This window comes from Monomorium pharaonis, chromosome 6, assembly GCF_013373865.1.
Source record: "Monomorium pharaonis isolate MP-MQ-018 chromosome 6, ASM1337386v2, whole genome shotgun sequence".
Classification (NCBI taxonomy): Eukaryota; Metazoa; Arthropoda; class Insecta; order Hymenoptera; family Formicidae; genus Monomorium; species Monomorium pharaonis.
Window position 1 is genome coordinate 5,604,481 of NC_050472.1, and position 20,058 is coordinate 5,624,538.

At 42.7% G+C, this 20,058-nt stretch overlaps 1 protein-coding gene across 5 annotated transcripts in view; it reads right to left on the bottom strand.

The window, feature by feature from the left end:
* LOC105834768 overlaps positions 1–20,058 on the bottom strand; it is a 225,607-nt gene that overhangs the window by 19,003 nt on the left and 186,546 nt on the right. For 4 of the 5 annotated variants that reach the window (XM_036288250.1, XM_012677468.3, XM_036288252.1 and 1 more), the window contains exon 6: positions 6,750–6,883. In XM_036288250.1, the coding sequence (XP_036144143.1) occupies positions 6,750–6,883 (134 nt within the window). Of the gene's footprint in view, positions 1–6,749; positions 6,884–13,099; positions 14,491–20,058 lie in introns of those variants that run through there. The other variant, XM_036288253.1, reaches the window with a different exon arrangement.

Below are 20,058 nucleotides of genomic sequence, written 5' to 3' on the forward strand. Positions count from 1 at the left end.
ATGCGATGACATTGAGCCTGCAATATTTTCATTCGAATAAAATATCAAAATCGCGAATACCTCTATCTACGGCGCTTGGCCCTTCAAAGTTTCACAATTATCTCCGAACTTTTCACTGACACCCTCTTAGCGATTCCAAACTCGAGAATTAAGTATCCCTGAATGCATTTCATATTCTTCAGACGGCGCCTTTTCATTTCCTCGAGGTGTCAAGCTGCCTGCTTCTTTTCTCGCATTACTCACGAAGGGGCAAAATCAAAAGATCGGGATTTTTTGTTTGGCAAACTTCCTCATGCGCGAACCGCTCCGCGTTGCGCGGGGTTAATGATCTGATTAGGGATGCGAGGGCGCGGCTGAGATATGAAGCCGATTTAAGCTTTTCGAGGGAGGCTTTCGAGCGAGAGGTTACCGCAGCGCCTGGCAACACCCTCCGTCTTCCCATCGGCGGCCCCCCCAACAGGACAGATATCGTTGCTTATGTCCTTGGCGAAGTAACTTTCGAGCCGGTTATGAGTTTCAATTCGATTGTACTCCGTTGACATTTAATGAAGGTAAATTCGTGAATCGCAGAAAAATCGCGATCGTCTCTCGTTAATTCGACAACTTAAATATATGATAAAGAATTTAGTACACATTTTACAGGGAAAATCTTTAATGCATATATTCCAAAAAATGTTTGTACTTTGACTGAAATTTATGAAATAGAAATTGCCATTATATTTTAGAATTTTTAAGACAATAATCTCGACTCGAAGAAACAAATAGAATATTATATTTAAAGTTTTTATGCATTTAGTTATTCTTAAAAATGCAGTTCAAAAGTACTTTTACGAATGAAAAGCACGAATGGTCTAAAGACATTAACTATCATTAGTTACAGGTTACTTTAATAACAAACAAATATTGATATCGTTGAATTAATTGCGTTAAATATACCGAGATCATCGTGTGCAAATCTTCCCGAAGGGAACTTGTTTCGTTTGCCGTTTTACATTTTTAGTTAGGCGAAGAGGTACGAAAGACCGTGCGAGGAGCGCGATCGATCGTCGAAGTAACACTCGCAATTGCTGCACCCTTAAAACAGGCTGTATAGCTCCCCCAAGCATAGCGCTCCCTCACCCTCACCTCTCCGCTTTTCTACTTCTCTCTGTTTTCGCTCGAAACACATGGCACGAGCAAGCCGGTCCTCATGATTTACAACTGTTGCTCGGCAAATTCGATTACGATGATTCTGGGGTACTGTGCAGCCTCGAATCGCAGGCGGAAAAACGCTCGTCAATTCAAGAACGTCTAGAAAAAGCGGATCAGTTTCTCTTTTTTCTTAAAAGATATACTTTTAAAAGATTAACGAAGTATTTATTTTATTACGTATTCGATCATTTGCGTTTCCGTTATTTTTATATTTTTATCCCTCAGAAATTTTTCGAACCCCGTCGCGTGTCCCTTTAATCACTCCTCCATTCAATCTAATTTTTAATTTTTCTTTTTCTTTAATTTTAGGTTTGTTTTACATTAATTTTATCCTGTGAAAATTTCGAGCCCACTTATTTCCGTTTCGAGGGAAACGACTTTACACGAAATTTACATTTTCCATTTCCGAGGAGAAATCTGCGACATTGGGGCGGCGGTTTCCGGTCCATTATAATTACTATTTACACGTGTCGGTGGTCGCGTGAGTGGCAGCGGCACGCACGTCCCGGCGCACGCACGCGTGAGCCCCGCAAACTCACGGGAGAGTCGGCAGAATAAACAGGTATCCGCGTTCAATCGCGCGCGGCGTTAAGCGATGCGCCCTTTGTGCGCCGGGACGTTCAATTATCATATGGAAATTGTTACACGCCCGTAACGGTTTTACACACGCGCAATACGTATGTCGCGTCTGCCGGGAGGGGGGGGGGGGAGGGGGGACACGCCGATTTCGCGTTCGTTAACGCGTCGAAACTTCACCGGTCACGAATCAACACGTCCGCTGCACACGCGGGATACGCCCCGAAAAGCTATACATCCCATAACACACGGCGTCATCGAAATGTCGCCGGTGAGGCGGATGCGAAGTTCGGCGGCACGATTGTACGAAGATTAACTTCCGGCGCTTCGAAAACGCGCGCGGCTTTTGCTCTTCATATCCGCGAAATAACGCGCGCCGAATACAATCGACCGCGTCGTTCCTCGCGTGACTGCACGGGGGGAAAAAAAAGGGATTAGTCGGAGCAGCAAGAATCTGCACACATGACAGTTAAATTGCATATAGCTAATATTTAGCCACCACACACAGATTTTTGCTGCTGTAATTAACAACTAATCCCTTTTTCTCTTCGTGTACATTTCTTTACGTAGAAAAAAACTAGTATCAATTTAACAATTGTTATTTCGTATATAAGCAAGAATATGGAATTTTTTTATAAAGTTTGATAATCTTAAATTTCAGTAAAATATTGTATTCTTATTTCAATATTATAAAAGTTATCTAAATTTTGATAATAGTATTAAAAAATTCTATTTCTCAATTCAAAGATATTTTTTTCCTTTCCACTTAAATGACAATTATTTGTAACTAAAAATAAATATATTTCTCTCAATAAGACTAAAAATCTGTTGAAGCGATAGTTTTGATTATCGCTTTAATAATTCTTCTGATCAATACCGGCTCGATATTTAATTAATCACTTTCACTTTCGGCGAAAACGCATAATTTATTCGGCACACAATTTCGCTGATTACCTTATTATTCGTTCCGGCAAATTGATCGGGGGGAAATGCACCGGGCGAATAAATGCATTTTCAAATCGCCTCTGCCCGCGGAAAAATCCGAGAAAATTCGAGAAACGAAGGACCGACCGACGCATACGTAGGCGCGCCACGCGAACCGCTTCCCTTTACTTTCTCCATTCCCTTCCTCCTTCGCGTGTTACGTACAGCTATTTAGGTTGCATTGTTCCTACGTGCGGTTAATAGGATTCCCTCTTGCAGCGGACGCGCCACCGAAAGAGAGCGAGGAGGGAAACGCACGGGAAATTCAATTTCGTGTCCGACCGCGTAAAAATAATGCCGCCGCCGCTCTCACTCTCGGCGGGCCGCTCGTAAAAAGCCGCTGCCGGGGCTACGAGGGCCGCATTTTTAATTCTCCGCCGCGATCGCGACTAGATTCCACGAGGGAACGCGCGCGCACACGCACCGTGGGAACAAAAGATCACGTTTAATTGAGCGGTCGGAGTGCGCCGCGTTTCGAGAATGCCGGGACCCCGGAATTTTAAGTACCGTCCGGCCGTCGTGGTCCTCTAAGCCCCCGCGCGCTCTTATCGAGAAGTGCTTTCGGCGAACTACCGTTCGAGAAAACACTTTGGGTCCTGATTTACGTCCGCGATAGGAGAAAGAGGCAAAAAAAATTCATGCCTCCGGAGCTTGCCGATCCGACAATACGCCGCGCGTTTATCACGCGCGTTTATAATTTTTTTTACCAAGAATATCGTTCCCTGTGATTATACTAAAGCCTTTTCTCGTAATTCATAATTCTTCGGTGTATTTGTTTCAAGTAAATATCTGTAGCATCTGTATTCGGAATTTATATGAAAGTACATTCAATCAAACATAAAATTCAATCTCTTTAAAGTTGCAACGTCTATTTTTATCAAAAAAGAAGTTCCGAGATCACTTCGAAGAATATGTGAGGAGCTTTATTGATTTTTCTCCAATCGTTAATTATCTCTCAATGTCCCAAAATATTAATTAAAATTCTACTCTGTTCTAATAAATTATATATTAATATTAAATATTACAGTATTTCGACATTCTATATATTTCGACGTTTAAGAACAACGTTAAGCCTTAAGTGCGGGATAATCGGAGGCTTCTGTGGGAAATCAAGGCCCAGGGAAATTTAACGTTCACCGATATTAAATCGGACGCGAGGAGTGACGTAAGAGACACAAAAGGGAAGCTAGTGGATCGTCCCTGTCGCAGCGTGCAACACGTGATTATTCATTCACCGGCGGTAACGGCGGAGAACCGTCACGCCGACGTATCCGGCTGGTTATAATGCATCATGCCACGTTGCGCGCTGTAAAACAGGGATATCAATTTACCGTACACGCATCGTTCATGCGTGTTGCGTGGTGCGCCGTACGATAGGTGGACGGGCTATTTTTTCCTCCAGGGGGGAGAGAGAGAGAGAGGGAGAGAGAACCGAGTGTACAGAACGAATAAGAGTCCATCGTAGATCACGCGAAGATCCCGAAATTCCGTCAAGGTAATCCTACATTTATTCCGCTCACTAATCTCACGTTTAATCCCGAAATTATTACGTACATCCACACATCCATAAGCATGGAGTTTTACATTCGGTTGCCGGAATGTTTTCCTCAAACGCGCGCGGGGACTCTTAAAATTCTTTGGAGAAGGGCCAAAGCTTTCTCGGTTACCTCGAAATTGTCAGGAATACTAACTGTTCATGGGAATGTAACGTTCGAGATACGCGGCTACATAGTAAAATATAGCCGTACGTATTTATACAATGTATTAATAATTTATATCTACGTACTGGAACACTGCCAGGCTCGCATGCAAATGATTGAGGGAAACTGTCAAGCATTCCGAAGGCAATATCCCTTCTGAAATGTTGCCGCGAGATCGTTCGTCCGTGCGCAAATCCGAGTGACTACAGTTGTTTTGCAATATATTCTACGTTGAAACGCGATTCCTATCGCCGGCCGGTCGAAGCTGATAAGCCCGTTCGTCGTCGGTTCGCCAGTTTAATTTCTACGGCGTGTTATTGATCCCCCGGGAAAAAAGATTTCTCTCTCTCTCTCTCTCTCTTTCTTTTTTGTTCGTTCGATGGTACCGAGTCAAAGGGCCGCGATTGAAAGGCCTTCCTATCGTGTACTTGGGCGAAACGAATCGTTGGTTTTGACAGAAATGCACACGAGGGCCTTCCTTCGTGACCAATGCGCCCGCCAGTCTATCGAATTATTCGGCAAATAATCCGCGTGTGTATATATACGGTCTCGACGATAAAGAAATCCATTTATATCCGCTAACAGCGTTTCTCCGAAAGGATCCGGCGAAATTGGTTCGGATACTCCAATCGCATTAGATTAATAAAAATATTTGTTTCGACGGACATCTCTCTCTGATTAAAGCTACGTTTAAGATGAGATTTTAATCCTTTTACGGCAAATCAACGAAACACGCATATAATAAAATTCAATGCAATCGATTCGGGAAAATTAATTTGTAATCCGTTACTCCTCGCGGTCCATAAAAACCTCTAGTTTCTCGTATTTGACATTCTAAAATTGAAAACCTTAATTTAAAGTACTAAAATAATGAAACAACTGTTGGCGAAGAAAGAACAAGAAATGTTTCCCAACGTTTGCGAAACGTTCTCCGAAATCTATAAGGGAAGCATATTTCTATCATCGTTAACAGTTTTTTTCGGCGCCAAGAAATATTTCTTGTTCGAGAATCTCGTTAATAGGACGCTATCGAGAGTCCTTTTTCATTCCGGACGCGCGCGGTGATATCGCGACGCGATGTTTCGATATTCGGAATAATAAATTCGGAGCGGGGAAAGGTGACAAAGGCGCAGAATGGTTGGCTATTTAGATCGGGTGGGATCGCATCGCGGCGCGTTACGAGCCAATATCGATGATTTACCATTCGATCCGCCGAGGTTATTGCGTGGGATACGCGCGCGGTCTCATTATTTATACGTTACGCGCACACGCGCGCGCACGCACACCGGTATACATTTATATTTATGTATCGCGCGCGGGCGCGGCGGCCCGCACGCAGGAAATAAAGTACCGTCTGCGCGGTTGCAAATAAAATAGGCGATTCTCTCGCGGAGCGGAGAGAGCGCGCGCCGCGGGAAAAAGAGAACGGGAGGAAAATCGATCTCGCGTGCTACACGAGACCGCCTCGAATTATTGGCGGAAACTTCGTAAGCCGATTTGGAGTCACGATTCCCTCTCGCTTTCTGCTTGCGTTACTCTTGGGTTAAAAAGAATCGGGGGGGGGGGGGGAACTTCCGAAAAAGTTATTCGGACGCGCTTATCTTTTTGAGAAAGTTCCCATTAAAACTTCCGCCTTTCAATGTTATTATTGTGTCCCCCGCGCGGAAAGGACGGTTTTGCTAAAATATCTAGAAGTTTAGTTACATATATCTCTTTTTGAAAACAGTTTTGTTGGATCGAATTAATTACATAGGACGCTCAAGCTGGTCATTAGAGTGTCATCATAGTTTTGCATAATTATTTATTATACTTCAACAATATATAAAACTTTATACCGTACACATATAATTTTTAAACGAGAGCCATGAGTTATACGCACGCAAACACGCTCCAAATTTCGGTCAATTAGTCAAATCAGATTTGCCAGATTTGGGGATTTTCCCCCAAATTTAGTTTTCGTTATTATCACAGGAGAAAAGAGGAAAAAAATATAAAGATCTATAATATTTTTCTCTAAAAAAATTTTAAAAAATTCTGACAAATTTGGAGCACATCTAACAAACACAAGCGGCTCATATAAGTTCTAGGAAAAATTATTTATCATTATAGTTAATAATTTCCCTTGATTGAGGCATAGCAAGAAATGCGCAAAATGCGTAGGAAGAGGGACGAGCCGCGGAAGATTTACTTCGAGGGAAATCAGAGGGAAGCGAGATTCTCGAACTTTGGTTTAAACGATGTTCAACGCCTCTGTATTCTCTCTCTTTCGAGTACGGCTGAAACTGTGAGATCTCTCACCTGGCCAGCTCTCTCTGAAGATGATGGACTCTCGAGCGCGCTCTTTCAGCCTCGGCCGTAGCCTCGCGTACCCGAGCTTCAGCCTCCATTCGCTGTCGGCGTTCTCGTTCCACATCTCGTTGCGTGGCCTCCCTCTGCAACAATCCGAACGTTGACGTTTATTAATGATACAGATGAAAAAAAAAAAAGAATCAAGGAAAAGGTAGGAACGAGCGAGAAAGGGGATGGTAATTAACGCGACGGTGGCGATGCAAAATTCAGGCGTCGCGTGCGCGCCCTCGGAAAAATCGGCGTCGTTGCGACAGTCGTGAATAATGAATCGGCAATAATGACGCTCGATACGAGCAATCGCGCGCATCGCGCGGAAAGGTATCGCCGGCGCGAGTGTGATTAATTAATGGCGGATTTAATAAAGTGTTCGCAGCAGTCGCAGCAGAGCGAATACACCAGTTGCCGTGTTATTCGCTGCTCGTTTCGCCGGAAGGGAGGGAGGGACATTAATTGACTTGTAATTAATCAGCGCGTATTCGTCATAATTTATTCGCGGTAACGTGCGACGAGCGGCACGATTAATAAATCACCGTCAAATCGTCCGCGCGCGGATTCATTTACCCGATTGGGAGACACGAACGAAACTGTGGTCGGTGGACAATCGGATCTTTTTTTTTTTTCCGGAAACGCGAGAACGCAATTTCGGTAATTAATAACATTTTGCTGCAAGACAAACATTCTAATATCAAATAAAGAGAGGAATCATTTTTCAAAGTTAAATGTGACTTCACGTGGATAACAAAGTATCGCAGCTGTTATTCCAAGACATTGAAATAACGAATGTTTAAAAAAAAAAACAATGTGCATTGCTTAGAATAGTAAATTGATTCATGGTTCGTAAAATACTTCGAGAAATTATTTGAGCAATTTCGAACTGTGGTATTTGAGCGACTAATCAGGAAAGCCGCTGAAAAATAACGAACAATCGTTAAATCGAATAAATTATTCAGATAGGAACGGTGATCTCTCTCTCTCTCTCTCTCTCTGCGTGCAATTCTTTCCAGGATAACGCCCAACTCTGGTCCGTAGTAAATCTGAACTCGGCGAAATTTACCGGCGGTAGCGTCTGATCCTCGCCGGGCGGCGAATCCCGGGCGGTCGCAGTGCGAGTCGGGGGAGGGGGGGGGGGGAAGGGAAAAGTGCGCGAGACGACGACCGAAAAAGCTCGTCGATCTCCGGATCGTCGCGTCGCGGGGCGGCAGTAGGTAGGTAGGTATAGGAATTATTCATGAATTTAAATCGAAGCGCCGCACACGCCACATTGATTGCGCTCTTCCGGGGATCGCGGGACCCCGGGCCGTCGCCGACGCTTCTCTCCGCTTGCTGCTCTCCAAGTGCCATCAATAATTGTGCCGGACCAATGTGCCGAAAGCAGTATTTCACGCGATTTAACCCGCCGGTAACCGCGGCTATCTCGGGACCGGCCGTAAATTGTCGTTTGTCCCGGCCGGGAAGCCCGGGGAAGGACCAAGTTTCGGACGTGGCGGGGGATAATAATGCTCTTAGATTTGCAACGGTGGCGATTGGCTTTTGAAAAAGGACGGACGACTAGATTTATGTAGATTCTTGGACAAGTCATCTTATTAGGGGACAATTGTGTAAATTTTTTGAAAGGCAGAGAGAAAGAAAACAGGTGATGAATATAAAAATTAAAGTGGACACAACACAAGTTCAACGTGACAAAAATAAAGAGAAATACTCTGAAATAAGATTAAAAAATAATTTTAGCTACCTGAGAAATAGATTAAAGTAATGAAACTTTACAATAATTTCATAATAATCTCTAATAAAATTTTGTTTCTTAAAACGACTTTCTCTTTCTCTTCGAATAGATAATTTTCTCACATTAGATTATAAAAATTTATATGATAAAATTATGAGGCTGGAGTAAAAGTTAAAGAGTTAATATAATTTTAACCTAATTAATTTTGAATAAGACATTTTTTAACTTTGACCAGTTACTTTTAAAACACATGAAGTTTAACTTATTAACATTTTTCAAGTTAAAAATTGATTTATGCAAAAAAATAATTATAAAGTCTCCCATATAAAAAAAACAGCATTTCTTTGTTATTTTATATAACATTCAACATTTAATTTATAAATAAAATTAATTTATTTGATAATCCATATTATAATCGGTTTATGTTAATATTGATCTATTAACTTTAAAAATGATAAGTGTCTAATGCTCTTTATAATTAACTTTTAATTTATAGCTTAAGTTAATTTAATCTTAATGTAATTTTTAACTTTCAACATAATTAAAATAATTTAATTTAAGAAATAATTGTCTTACTCAACTTTGACGAAAAGATTACATTAATATCAATAGCACGGTGCAATATCCAATCTAACGTGTCATTTATGGTGCGCCACAATGTTTATGACGCTGTCCAACACCCATAATGTTAGACCTTCGCAGGGAGGTCGCCGATTTTTCTCGGCTCGCCACATTTACAATCGAATTCGTAAAAATTCCGCCAACGTCGACGGATATCGTCGCGATCAAGCGGAAGCACGGCGAAGAAAGGACTCGGGCGAATTCGAGGACGTGTGGGGTTCAAAGGGGAGATATCGGGGAATACAATCTGGTAAAAGCCGGGCTGACCGCCACTCGCGCGCAGAGGGTTTAAGGAATGGCCGGAGCGGATTTATGGCAGCCTTAAATCCTAACGAACGCTCTTTTCCACCTCCCCTCCGCCCCCCACTCCCCCTTTCGACAGGAATCTCCCCGCGACTTGCTTTCCATCGAGAATGTCGTATTTGCGAGGTTTACTTGGGGCGCGATTTCGGTCGTCCCGAAAAATCCGCGAAGATTTTACAGCTTGAATCGTGAAGAGGAGAGGCACCTTTTCTATCGAATTCCGTGAAAAGTTCGTGATTTTACGACAAGTGTACTTTCCATTATTCGAAATCAAGGAAGCGAAAACGAGGACGTTTTCGCACTTGTGCGAAAAACGACGGAAGATAATTGAAAATTTTGTTCTATCAAGACAACACATTAAATATAAAAACTGTAATTGAAATAAACTTGATAACAAAGGGATTCACAGGCATCTTTTTCCGTGTTACATCTAGTTAAACTTATTCGATCCGATTACTGTGTATTTTATCTTAAAATTAATTCAGAGATCTCGTAATACGATCTCTCATCGCCTCCGCGTGTACCGACGACACCGTGGGGCGCAACGAGAGCTCTCGGCCTCGACACCGAAAATACCGAATCAGAGAAAACTGATACGATCCTCAAAGACACCCCACGGAGAGAAGCGCCGGATAATCCCCCTGCAGCGAGGACGCGCACGCACGTGCGCGGCGCAGCATCATTCGGGGCACGTGCAGCGGGGTAGAGGCGCGCGAGAAGAGGCCTCCTGCCTAATCAACGCGCTGGCGGGAGCTGCGGCCCATCATCGAGACCGGCAAATAATTAATGAGGCGGCGACATCCGGAGGTGGAAGAGGAGGAGGAGGCGGCGAATCATCGGTCGCTCCTTAATAATTCATCGCGAGCGAGATCGTCGGCCCGCGACGCGTCTCGATCGAGAGGTGGCGAGCACCACGTGGTGCGAGAGAAAGACGACGACCAGGGGGGGGGGGCTGCGCTTCTCCATTCGCATCTCCTCCGCCGGATTGATAGCTGGGTCACGTGCCTGCGATCCCCGATACTTTCCCCCCCTCTCTCTTTCTCTCTCTCTCGCTCTTTCTCTCTCGCGCGGACGACGACGGTGGAGGAGTTGCGCGATAAATCTTTCAGGCCGGCTCTCTTTCGCACCTCCGAGAGAATCGTGCGGTGGTGCTCGCGACAAGTTACGAGGAAGTAACAGGAGGGCGGAATAACTCGCTACAATAACACAGACATGCCTCTCGATCTCGTTCGCGCGCGGGGGTGAGCCGCGGTTAGTCAATTAGTCGCCTGCTCCACGGCGGTTTTTTCCTCTGTTTAGTCTGGGCATTTAAAAATCCGCCAACCGCGTTAGGTACCGCGCGAGTCTTGCTATTGATTTTGTCACGCCGCGGGTAAATGGGGCCGCAGATAATGGCTGAATAATTTCTGTCGTGACCGGCGCGAGGCACCTCGTGTATCAGTTATACAAAATTTTGCTTTGACCAACCGCCGCGCGCGCCCGTGCGCGATAAGCGGCGGCTTTTCTTTTTTTATCAAACGAGGGAAGGGGAAAAAAAAGAGGTAAAACCCCAGAAATAGCGGTGTCGTTCGCGGCACAGTGTTTTCCTTCGTGAAGTACGAAATTCAGAATAAAAAAGGGATCGCGTGCTCGCGGGCATCGGGTTCCTGTGTATACGAAATAATAATACAAAACTGAAACGCGATATATGTAGGCACCGTAGGGGCGACTTGGGGGCGCGTAGCTTCGTCGATAACTGGCGCGTTTCGAGCGCGGTGCCACCGGTCGTCACGTGGAGCTGGCAGTTATCAATGCACGGCAGCTGTTATGTGCCGTCAATGCATCACATCGCGCCATATAATACGCTGCGCACTCGTTGCACGTCAATGAAACGCCTGGAAAAGTTTATTCGCTCGCGATACGTTTGATATACGTACGGATATTTGCGTCCGGAGTCGCAAGTTGATATTGAAGGCATACGTGAAAGCTTGTTTCTACAATAGTTCACAGTTTCGTAATAGAGACGTGTGATTCAAGGTTTTTTTTTTTTAATGTCGAGTCGAAGCAAATCGAGTTTCATTTCCCTGTTCGAATCCAAATCCATCTGAATCGACGAAGTTTTTACTCGAATCGAATCGTCGGAACACAACCTTTCATTAATAATTGTTAGGTTGAATTTTAAGGCGTAGCTAATAAAAAAGATTGCTACATTGAAAGAAGTATATCTATATTTAATTTAAATATGTAAAATACATGAATTTTAATTCAAGTATTTATATATTTAATTGAAAGACATACATATTTGAATTGAAGAAATTTAATCAAGTTAAGAATTTTGTCAAATTGACAATTTTTTTTCTCAATGCATGTAAGAAAAATAATATTGGTTATATAATGTGAACCGTATTCGAACTTATTATATTTGAAATTTTTTAATAATTTGGATTTGAATTGAATCTTATTTGATCGCGGATTTTTTAAATACTATACTTAAAGTTAATTAAAAGAATACTGAAGTTTTTCGGCAATTAAATGCTTACGAGATTTTCAGCTATAAAAATTTAACGTATTTGATTCTAAAAATCTCTTGAATCCTTCACTTTTTAGCGTTTTTATATTTGTTCCTTTATATCTATTTGTTACTTTTATAGGATGAAGAAATTTCACGTGTTATTATTTGATGCTTGATAATAATTTGTTCGCTTTTGTGGCGAAATTGCTGCCAAGTGTACAAAGCGCGGATTTGCGCCTGCCGATCGACGAAGGATCGCAAAGGTCACGAACGCGGGCGAAAGTGCGCGCGAGTGCGTGAATGCTTCATTCATCGGCAGCAACGAAAGAACCCAGTGAATGGCAGTCTCTCACGAGCGCAGATATCTACGGGCAGATACCTGCGAGCGTTTTTAATGGCCCGTGAATTTTCTCGTTTCGCATTTTTTTTTTTGCTTTTTCCCTCACCCACGTGTTTATCACAGTACCGTTCATTCAGTCTACGGCGCCGTATCGTTTTCCTATTTTCAAACGGCTATTATTCATTCATGCATATTATTAGACCCATTGTACGGTTATCTTATTAAAATAGAATTGTTTATCTTTGTATTAAATATCGATAATAATTAGGATTATACTTCTGTAATAATTACATCACACATATGGGTGCCATAATTATCATTTAATATAAACTTTTAAAAGAATCATGTTTGCTTCGTGTATTACTTAGGAATTTTTATAAAGTTGTTTAAAATTATCTTACTTTAATTCAATTTTCAAAAATAAACAATTAACAGAGAAAGAGAGAGAGAGAGAGAGAAGTGCTACAATTAATTTAATATAAATTCTATGTCAAATTGTGTTATCTATATAAATATATGTATTTTAGAAAATCTTGACATGAAATATTCTTAAAAGATAAAATTCGCTATTTTTCTTATAATGTATACACTTTCCATTTTATGAAAACAAATGGTTCCAATGTTACGTCGACAGTAAAAATCACTAAGGAAATACTTCTCATGCAAGGTTCGATATACTTCTAAAAATATCCGTGCGCCTCTCCAACAAACGAATACCGGTTTTCCCTCGTGGATTGCATTCGCGGTGCACGCACCGTCGACGAGACACTCACTTCAAAAGCCACGTACGCGTGTCAACCCTCGACAAACGATGAACTCACCCTGCTCTGCTTAGTGAGATTGGCGCCCATCGGCTGGCGATTCCGCGTCGTAGCGCCGACGGCGACGTTGCGACCGGGCACGCCGTCGGCCGCGGGACATCCCCTCGGTCCTGAGGGTGCCGAGGGGTCCACCCCCCTCGCGCCCGTTTCCAAACTCGGGTGCACTCGCGCGGCCACCCTGCTGCTGCTGCTGCTGCTGCTGCTCGCCGGGCCCTCCACCGGTCCCTTTATTATAAGTTGCGACGAGCCACCCCTGCACGACAGTCCACCGACGACACCACCACCACCGCCACCACCACCACCACCACCGCTGCTACTACCACTACTATCACCAACGACGGCACTACCACTAGAATCGGCGACACCACTCACGCTGCACGTACTACGACTGTAACTGCTGTTAGTGTTACGATTATTGCCGTCGCAGCTGCTCTCCCGACCGGCACGACTACCATCGACTACGACGACCGCACCACCACCCTCCCACCTCGTCTCCCTCGCCACCCCCGCGTCTTCCACTCCGGTCGACTCTGGCACCTCGGACGACAGCGCGAACCGCTTTAACAGTCTACCCCTTGGAGCGATGTTGTTGCAGCTGTTAGCAAATCGTCGCGCAGCTGTCTTTTAATTATATTTTGTCCCGAACTCACGGCAGGCGAACGGAGCTCCCGCAATGACGCTCTCCTGATTGAAAAATATTTCCTTTTCGCGTGTCTCCTTATTAGGCTCTCTTGGCTTGCTAACTAACTTTGCTCCACAAGAATCGACCAGTACCATCGAGTTTGCAACCAAGCTTGTTCATTCAGCCAAGTCGCTACGTTTCTCTCAAGCCTGCGAGGATCGCGTTTACATCTAGGTCTCTCTCTCTCTCTCACACACAGCAGTCCTTAGAAGATACGTACAAAAGATATATCACGAATTTTCGAGGTAGAGGATTCCGCGGGCCCGCATCCCCCCGCAGGACTAAGGCAACGCTTCCCGTCGATCGAGCAAAGAATTAAGGACGAGAGAGATAGAGAGAGACGTTAGGACCACCCGCCACGCGGACACCGTTCGGTCATCTCCGCGAGTCGAGGAACATGTCCCTGTCTCCCAGGACGATCTGTCGCCTTCGTCCTCCTCGTCCTCGTCAACTTCCACCGCTTCGCACCTCGCCGCCGGACATGTCATCCGCACGCTCGGCCTTCGTCATCCGAATCGCGCGTCGCCGACTCGCATTCTCGTGTTCTCGCCGTCGAGTGTGCCGAGCGACAGCAATCGGTCCACGTCGTTATCGTCGTCGTCGTCGTCGTCGTCGTCGTTATTGTCGTTGTCTTCGAGAGGAGCACGAAGAACCACGTCGCGTCGTGACGCTTTCCGACCGACTGACGAACCCGCCGTCGTCGTCGATTAACCGGCCGGCAGTGGCGGCAGCGGCGGCGTCGGTGGATGGTGGTGGTAATCCGCCTTCCTCCCTTCATCCCCTTCGTCGGCTCTGACTCACTACTTGCAACCCCTCGCGCATGTGCACGATACGCGCTCGCTTACACGAGGACTTCCGGCTGCACGTTTGCGCGCTGATTCGCGTCCTCGTCGTCGTCGTGCCGAGACGGACGTGTCTGGCTTGCGAAATTCTCGCGTTAGGGATGACAAAGGCGCAAGATGCGCATCAAACAAGAGTCGAGAAACGAGATTTTTTTTTTTTTTCGTGAATTGCAAATCAAGGATTTTAGAAAATAATCGCGCGTGCGTGTCGCATTTTCGTTCGCTTTTTTTTTTTGGTTTGCTTCTTTCCGAGAAAAGCGCAAAAGTACGCAAGAAAGTACGATTTCGATAAAATATCTAAAATCTTAGCTAAATACAGATCGCAAAATAATTTTGTTAAATGGCCAAGATAATTATGTACACTGAGAAAAAAATGTACAATATTTGCAGCTGTAATTGCATAGTGAAATAATTATAGTCAGGAATATCATTTTTATAATACTTATTATAATATTGATAATAATAACTATGCTTATAGTGGATGCTTATAGTGATTGTTTCATGGTATAATTTGTTATATAAAAGTTTCCATTTTTGTTGTGTGGTAATGATACCATAAGTTGTACAGACCAATATTATGATTATAAGAACTTTAATATAATTTAAACTTGATTACTATAGATACCATTTCTTTCTCTCGATGCCCAAATGTAATGAAGAATGCTGCAAAAAGTTTAGCAACCCGTTTGAACGTCCTATATAATTATTATGACAGAGCAAAATTATTTTTAGATTTACACACTTTAAACAAGCTTTTTAAAAATGTACATTAAAACTATTTAAAAGCAAATATTATACGATTAGCCAAGTATTTGATTAGACATTAAACACAAACTTATTTTATACATAAAATCTTCTGAAGTGCATACAATAAATGTTTAATGCAATAAAAACGTGGCCGTATCCGGGTTGCATGATACTTAAAATTGTATGAAAAGAAAATGATTTAAACTTTTGTTGCATGTTTTTGGATATTTGAATTATTACAACACATACTTTTTACGTTAATCTAGCAAAATTCTTTTCAGACCTATATTTAACAAATTTCTAAATATTTCAGTAAAATCAATCTTTCCATGTAATATTGTACATCTAATTATATATTAGTATTACAGCATAAAAAACTTTTATTATATAGTAATAAAAATAATATTAGTATAATTATTAGTAAAATATTTTCAATCCAATTTTGTGTATGTATGTGTGTGTGTGTAGCTGTAAACATCGCTAATTTAAAATTGCAGTAGCGTTTGTCGCTCAGGCATTCCGTCCAAACAAATCCGGCATTTGCATAACGTTCCCTTCCACTCTTGTCTTTCATTTTTTTCGCGGAAGTCCCCTCAATTATTCGGCTCGCCGAGACACATCGTATTCGGAGCGATCGCTCAAAACGGAATGTCATGCAAATTCCGAGCTTCTACCAAATTGCCCCGGCGGGCATCAACATTCAGACGACATACCGTAGGTCTCGACTGCTGGGACGACCCTGTATCGATAATACCGCGAGTGAGCTCGCGGGGGTGCGCCTTTCATCCCGCGCGCCTACGGTGAGTCGATGGCAGAGCTTTCCAATAAACGGGAGAGATCTCGGGCTTTGTGACTGCCAGAAGACAGATAAGGTATGCCGACGGTAGAAACAGGAGGGTCTCCTCGATAAGGACCTGCCTACGTCCCCAGGATCTCTCTCTCCGTCTCTCGACCGCGCATATTAAATTGTTCGCCTCACAATGTCGACCCGGTGTGCCATCGCCGGTCCCCTTTTATCGACGACGACGACTTTTCGACGATATTGGCAACCTGTTAATACACTTTACCGAGTGATTCGCGGAAAGTCGGAACGAACGAGAATGTCAAGTCACGATAGCGAGTCACGATTGCTATTAGCACGGACGTTTTATATCAATACCGGGGAGGGAATTGAACGATCAATGTTGCTCTGGTTTAAAAGCCAGGGAGGGTGACGTTATGTATTTAAGTAAACTGTGGGACTTTCACTTTTTCCTCCCCATCTTCGAACTCTACAAAGTCACGGAGAGATTTTTCTCTTATAAAGAATTAATATTCTATAGATATATATATTTTTTAATATTGCCTACAAAAAATTAAATATTTCGCATTCGGAATGTTTAATTTTTGGTAGATTTATCAATTTTGTTGAAGAAAAGATTTCTTCAACAAAATAGATAAATCTAAAGTCTGTATAATGTGAAACTGTAAGTCCAACGTTATTACTATTTTTCTAGCAGAAATAAATACTTAATGCTTCTTTGCATAAAGACAGAAAAGTTGCATAAAAGCACGAAAAATCGATAGCGCTATTCCACTGACGACCAACCCTTTCGTTGTCGTGGGGCAATCGTCGTTTCCCTAATTAATTAAATCGCACCCCCGTGTGTTGTTCCATACGAGGTACGGTTACGACCGGGGCCCAAAGCAGGCATCGGTTTAAGTTTGGTTGGCTCAATAATTACGACGAGACCGGTAGCATATAATTACAACACAACGGATATGTTAATATAGATTACGCCAGCGTAATTATTTGGCGTACGATCCGACCTTTGACACTTCAATTTGATTATTTTAATATTTCGCGAAAATGTACAGAATAAAGATTATAGCAGTTATATGTATTATGTACATCACAAGAGTGAAATAATTTATTAACAATTGATAAATTACTCTCTAAATTTCCTAGAGTAAAACATTACTCTAAAAGAGTGAAAATCGAACATATCTAAGTTCGAGTAATTTGTTACCCTAATTAGAGTGAAAATGCACTCTATAAGAGTAAATTTTTACTCTAATTAGAGTGACAAATCACTCGAACTTAGATATGTTCGATTTTCACTCTTTTAGAGTAATGTTTCACTCTAGGAAATTTAGAAAGTAATAAATTCTATTAAATTTTAGTAAGAACAAAAAATGGTTATTATACAAGATTTAAATTGCGCTTCGTAATGTTTTTCGTAATTCCTGCAGAAATTAGCTACTGGACCACGAAAGCTGTGATTAGACAATCGAGATCGCGAGGACAACACGGGTCAACGAGAAATTAGCGCGATTTCAGCCAGCCTCCAATTACGACTTCGTAATCTCGTTTACCTCCTACCTACGCTCGCTAATGAATTCATAATTTCGATTGGCCCGTAATATCCCTTACGCTAATTCGCTTTATGGCGTTTTAAAAGTGATTAGAGTCGGCGCACCTAAACGCGAAACGATGAGATGAGGTAGGGGGAAGGGGAGGAAGAAAGCTTCTCTCGGAAATTTTGTACGCTGCAGAAATTCGACATCAGGAAATTCCTTTAAGCTGATTTTACCGCAAACTCCACGACCGTCGAACCGGCCCACCCCCTCCGTGCCTTCACCCCCGCGTGAGTCGACCCCGCGCGGTGATTTATCCGCGGCGAGATCCGCCTTCGAGGACCGTACTTTAATTTTTAACGTAATGCGAAAAATATTCGACCGCCGTCGCGACGCTTTGAAAGAAAAAAAAATATTCATAGGCCGCATTAAATGCGAGGGCCCGGGATACATAAATATGAGGGATTATTTCTCTAACGTGCGCGGAAGTGGTGCGATACACAAAGGGGGTTTGCGTTAATACTGTAACGTGGTGATCGATGCTATTCTCTCGTTGAATGGATCGCTCGCTCGAAAAATAATTTCACCCCCAACAGTTTTGCGCGTGCAAACTCACAATTGTATTGTTTGATTTTGAAAGAAATAAATTTTTTTATATTCTATATATTTGGAAATATTCCTGTTATTTTTGTAAAAGCTGCGTCACCTGGTTTCTATGCAGTTTCAACGAATGACAGGGCAACAAAGGTTTTCATTTAATTCCCTGCAGTTATTTCATTTTAAGGTTTTAAATTATATTCTTTTTGCAGATTAATCTTCGTATCTTTTCAGCAAAGTGTATCTTTACACGTTGCAATTTATAGTTCAGTATAATAAATCTCAGGTTTGACGATCCAGAGATACCTTCATCGAAAATTGGGAAACTAATGTTGGAAAGGTTTCCAGCTCGTGTTAAAGGAGCAGAGCGTTTCCGTCCGTGTTTCCTTCGCCTCGATTACCTTCCCTGTTGCGCATGTAGTTGCGTGTTTGGACTGCGCTATTTTCGTGATGCTCTCGAAAGGATGTCCATAGGGGTGGATTTCGCCATCCCCTATTAACCGCCCCTTCCTTTTTAAACACATACATACACGTACACACATTCATATACGACAACCACGTCATCCTTGTACATAGGTAGCAGACTACATATGTATATACATGGTGTTCCAAAATTCGCTCCATGAATTATTTCAAATAATATACATGTTTAACACTACATTTTTATAAATAATATAACATTTTTCGAACATATTTAAAGTCGCTGACAATAATTTTAATTTATAATACTTACTAACATATTGAATCTTACTCGGTTGTAGCTATCAGCTAATATTTCTTGTATGTTTTATATACATTTTAAAGTTTATTGTATTATGAAAATTATTCGGCGCACAATTTAATGCATATAAAATCATAACGAGAAATCTCAGCACTAAGATCCAACTGCGGCTGAATAAGGTCAATCTTTAATTAATTGTGTAATTCATTATCCATGATTATTATTTATTTACTCTTTATCGGGGACTTTTTTTGATATTCATTATAAAGTATTTCTATAAATCTCCAATTAAAGATTCGTACAAACGAAAATTCTCATGCAGGTCTTCAAGTAAGAGAACGTACCGTTAGACAAACCTACCAATTTCATTTTGTAGGAGTCTTTTATTTTCAGTCATTTGCAAATAAGGTACTGTCGGTGCTTTGATATTCTAATGGGGGCGCAATCGATGCGCGGACAACGGTGATCGATCATTAATTAAGTCGGAATAACTAACGCCGGGACACCCCGTAGACGTACACGGATGTGTGCCTTCACGGCAATTAGCATGCATCCAACAGAGCTTAGGGATCGCCGGGGGTGTCCGAATAATCCTGCGTGATCTACGCGCGTTTCCGATACCCATATGCAGCGTGCTTATGGTACCGCCTCTGCCGCAAACCCCCTATAATACAGACCCCCCGTCCCTGTGTACAAGCAGCGGGCACTCGCATTACAGCGCTCGCGGGAGAGAAAAGCGGACGGGCCCTTTGAATAATTTGCCTCTCCCGCGGGAAGGCGGTGGGAACTGAACACGAGTTGGTTTTGTTTCCCGAAAAAATCAACTATCATCTGCATCGATCACAACCATCGGTTTAATCACCACTGTTGAACAGAGGATTTGTTGTCGGTTCGGGAAATCGCGACGCGCCGACGAAGAAACGCAACGTGAAGCTACGATAATTTCTAATGAAATGGAATTCGCGAGGCAAACCCTATAGCGTTTAATTAGAAAGTTATTACAGAGATTATACTGAACAAAATATATTATATC